At 57.8% G+C, this 3,094-nt stretch overlaps 1 protein-coding gene across 1 annotated transcript; it reads right to left on the minus strand.

The window, feature by feature from the left end:
• Positions 1-225: 225 nt before the first annotated feature.
• On the minus strand, positions 226-2,594 carry HSPA2 (heat shock protein family A (Hsp70) member 2). Its single transcript, XM_084287307.1, has one exon. The coding sequence runs from the start codon at positions 2,517-2,519 to the stop codon at positions 615-617; it is 1,905 nt and encodes a 634-aa protein (XP_084143433.1). The 5' UTR covers positions 2,520-2,594; the 3' UTR covers positions 226-614.
• Between the last annotated feature and the right edge of the window lie 500 nt (positions 2,595-3,094).

Genomic DNA, 3,094 nt, shown 5'->3' on the forward strand with positions numbered 1-3,094 from the left:
CACCCCACAGCTGGGGGGAGTCCAGCCCAAGCCCCCCCGTCAGCCTGAAGCAAGCTCAGCTCCCCAGGGAGGGGACAAGCCCGCCCGGGAGCTCTGTGCCTGTGAGGAAAGGCACCCCCAGGGCTCCTCGGGGCTCCCCGTCACCACCCCAGCCCCGCACAGGGGGTTGGGGGCACCCACCCACCCACCCCACCGCCCCCCACCCACAAAATGAAGGAAGCTAGATTTATGCTTTAAATACATTTTATTTATTACCAAAATTTCCAGAAGTTCGGCATTTCTCATCTTCCATAAAGTTTTGTTTTTTTTCCCCATGCATAACTTGAAACTTGTCAACTGCAACAGTTGCGTGGTTACTTTAGAAGAGACACTTAAACAGAGACAAACATCCAGAATACAAGTAGCTGTATCTGAATTAACAAAACTTCTCTATTACTAACCTTATAAAGCAGGACGTGCCTTCCCTTTTATCAAAACCAAGCTGATAGATCTGCCTTTATACACACCCAACAGAATAAACTCTGTTATTGGCAATGACGTTTTTCTTAAACGTTAGAAAAATATAAAGCAAAGAATGGAGTGACTGTCCATAAACCAGTCTGTGCTCAGTCCTTTTAATCTACTTCTTCAATGGTCGGGCCACCGGATCCACCTGCCCCAGCTCCTCCAGCTCCCTGGTACAATTTTGTGACGATCGGGTTGCAGAGTTTCTCCAGCTCTTTCTGCTTGTGCTCGTACTCTTCTTTCTCAGCCATCTGGTTGCGATCGAGCCAAGAGATCACCTCCCGGCACTTGTCGAGCACTTTCTGCTTGTCCTGGTCACTGATCTTTCCCTTCAGTTTATCATCCTCCACCGTCTGCTTCATGTTGTAAGTGTAGGACTCGAGCGAGTTCTTGGCTCCCACCCGATCTCTGTTGGCTTCGTCCTCTGCTTTGTATTTCTCTGCTTCTTGCACCATACGGTCAATGTCATCCTTGCTGAGGCGACCCTTGTCATTGGTGATGGTTATCTTGTTCTCCTTACCCGTGCTCTTGTCTACCGCGCTGACGTTCAGGATCCCATTGGCATCTATGTCGAAAGTAACCTCGATCTGGGGGACCCCGCGGGGCGCTGGGGGGATGCCTGTCAGATCAAACTTGCCCAGCAAGTTGTTGTCCTTGGTCATGGCCCTCTCACCCTCGTACACCTGGACCAGGACACTGCTCTGGTTGTCTGAGTAGGTGGTGAAGGTCTGCGTTTGTTTGGTGGGAATGGTGGTGTTACGCTTGATGAGGGCGGTCATCACCCCGCCGGCTGTCTCGATGCCCAGGGACAGGGGGGTGACATCCAGCAGGAGCAGATCCTGCACGTTCTCGGACTTGTCTCCCATGAGGATAGCCGCTTGCACGGCAGCACCGTAAGCAACAGCCTCATCAGGATTGATGCTCTTGTTGAGCTCTTTGCCATTGAAGAAGTCCTGTAGTAGTTTCTGGATCTTGGGGATACGGGTGGAGCCTCCAACCAGCACGATCTCCTGGATCTGGCCCTTGTCTAGCTTGGCATCACGCAGGGCCTTTTCTACGGGCTCCAGGGTGCCACGGAAGAGGTCGGCATTGAGCTCCTCAAAGCGGGCACGAGTAATGGAAGTGTAGAAGTCAATGCCCTCGTACAGGGAGTCGATCTCAATGCTAGCTTGCGTGGAAGAGCTGAGAGTGCGCTTCGCCCTCTCGCAAGCCGTACGCAGTCGCCTCACCGCACGCTTATTGCCAGCAATGTCACGCTTGTGCTTACGCTTGAATTCTTCCACAAAGTGGTTCACCATGCGGTTGTCAAAGTCCTCCCCCCCCAGGTGGGTGTCCCCAGCTGTGGACTTCACCTCAAAGATGCCGTCCTCAATGGTAAGGATGGAAACATCAAAAGTGCCCCCTCCCAAGTCAAAGATGAGCACGTTCTTCTCACCAGCCCGAGTACCTTTCTTGTCCAAGCCGTAGGCTATCGCAGCTGCTGTGGGCTCGTTGATAATACGCATCACGTTCAGGCCGGTGATGGTGCCAGCATCTTTGGTGGCCTGGCGCTGGGAGTCATTGAAGTAAGCAGGCACCGTGATGACAGCGTTCTGCACCTTGCGCCCCAGATAGGCCTCGGCAATCTCCTTCATCTTGGTGAGCACCATGGAGCTGATCTCCTCGGGGAAGAAGGTCTTCATCTCGCCCTTGTACTCCACCTGCACCTTGGGCTTGCCACCCTCGTTCACCACGCGGAAGGGCCAGTGCTTCATGTCCGACTGCACGGTGGGGTCATCATACTTGCGGCCGATGAGGCGCTTGGCATCAAAGATGGTGTTGGTGGGGTTCATCGCCACCTGGTTCTTGGCGGCGTCGCCGATGAGCCGCTCGGTATCGGTGAAGGCCACATAGCTGGGCGTGGTGCGGTTGCCCTGGTCGTTGGCGATGATCTCCACTTTGCCATGCTGGAAGACGCCCACACACGAGTACGTGGTGCCCAGGTCGATGCCGATCGCCGGCCCTTTGCCAGACATGACGGCGGCTTTCTGCGATCAGCTGCTCGTTGGCTCCCGGTCACGTCCCCGCCACCCGCTCCCGCTGCCTGCCGCGGCGCGTTCTGCCGTTGCCTCGCCGCCCGCGCCCCTTTTATAGGCCGCTCAGCCTCCTTCTGGAACCTGCCAGAACGCCGCGGACCAATCCAGAAGCCCGCCTGCCGCGACCGACCAATCGCCGCCGCGCCTCCACGAGCAGCGCCCGCCCCCTGCCTCCTAGCCAATCAGCAGCGCTCCGCCCCCCTCTAGCCACGCCCCGCGCGGCGGCCGTCGGCCTTCTTCCTGTTGTTTCTCGATCCCTCTCGCTTGGCAGCGTGCGCCACGGCCGCGGGCCAATCACAGCGCGCGCTCCCCGCTGGCCCCGCCCCCCTCCGCGCCCGGAGCTCTGCTAGAAAGTTCCACTGGACGTTGGGCGCGAGGGCCGGGGGATCGACGTCAGCGCTGTCCAATGGGAAGCGGGCAGGAGGGCCGGGGGGCGGGGCGTGGTCGCTACGCAACTCGCGCCGCGCTGCCAAGGGGCTGGGCAGGCGCCCCCCCCCCTCAGAGTCACCCCGAGC

This window comes from Netta rufina (assembly GCF_964035555.1).
Source record: "Netta rufina genome assembly, chromosome: 5".
Taxonomy (NCBI): domain Eukaryota; kingdom Metazoa; phylum Chordata; class Aves; order Anseriformes; family Anatidae; genus Netta; species Netta rufina.

Excerpts from the sequence above, each read along its gene's own strand:
- HSPA2 (XM_084287307.1), bottom strand. The coding sequence starts at position 2,519 with ATGTCTGGCAAAGGGCCGGCGATCGGCATCGACCTGGGCACCACGTAC.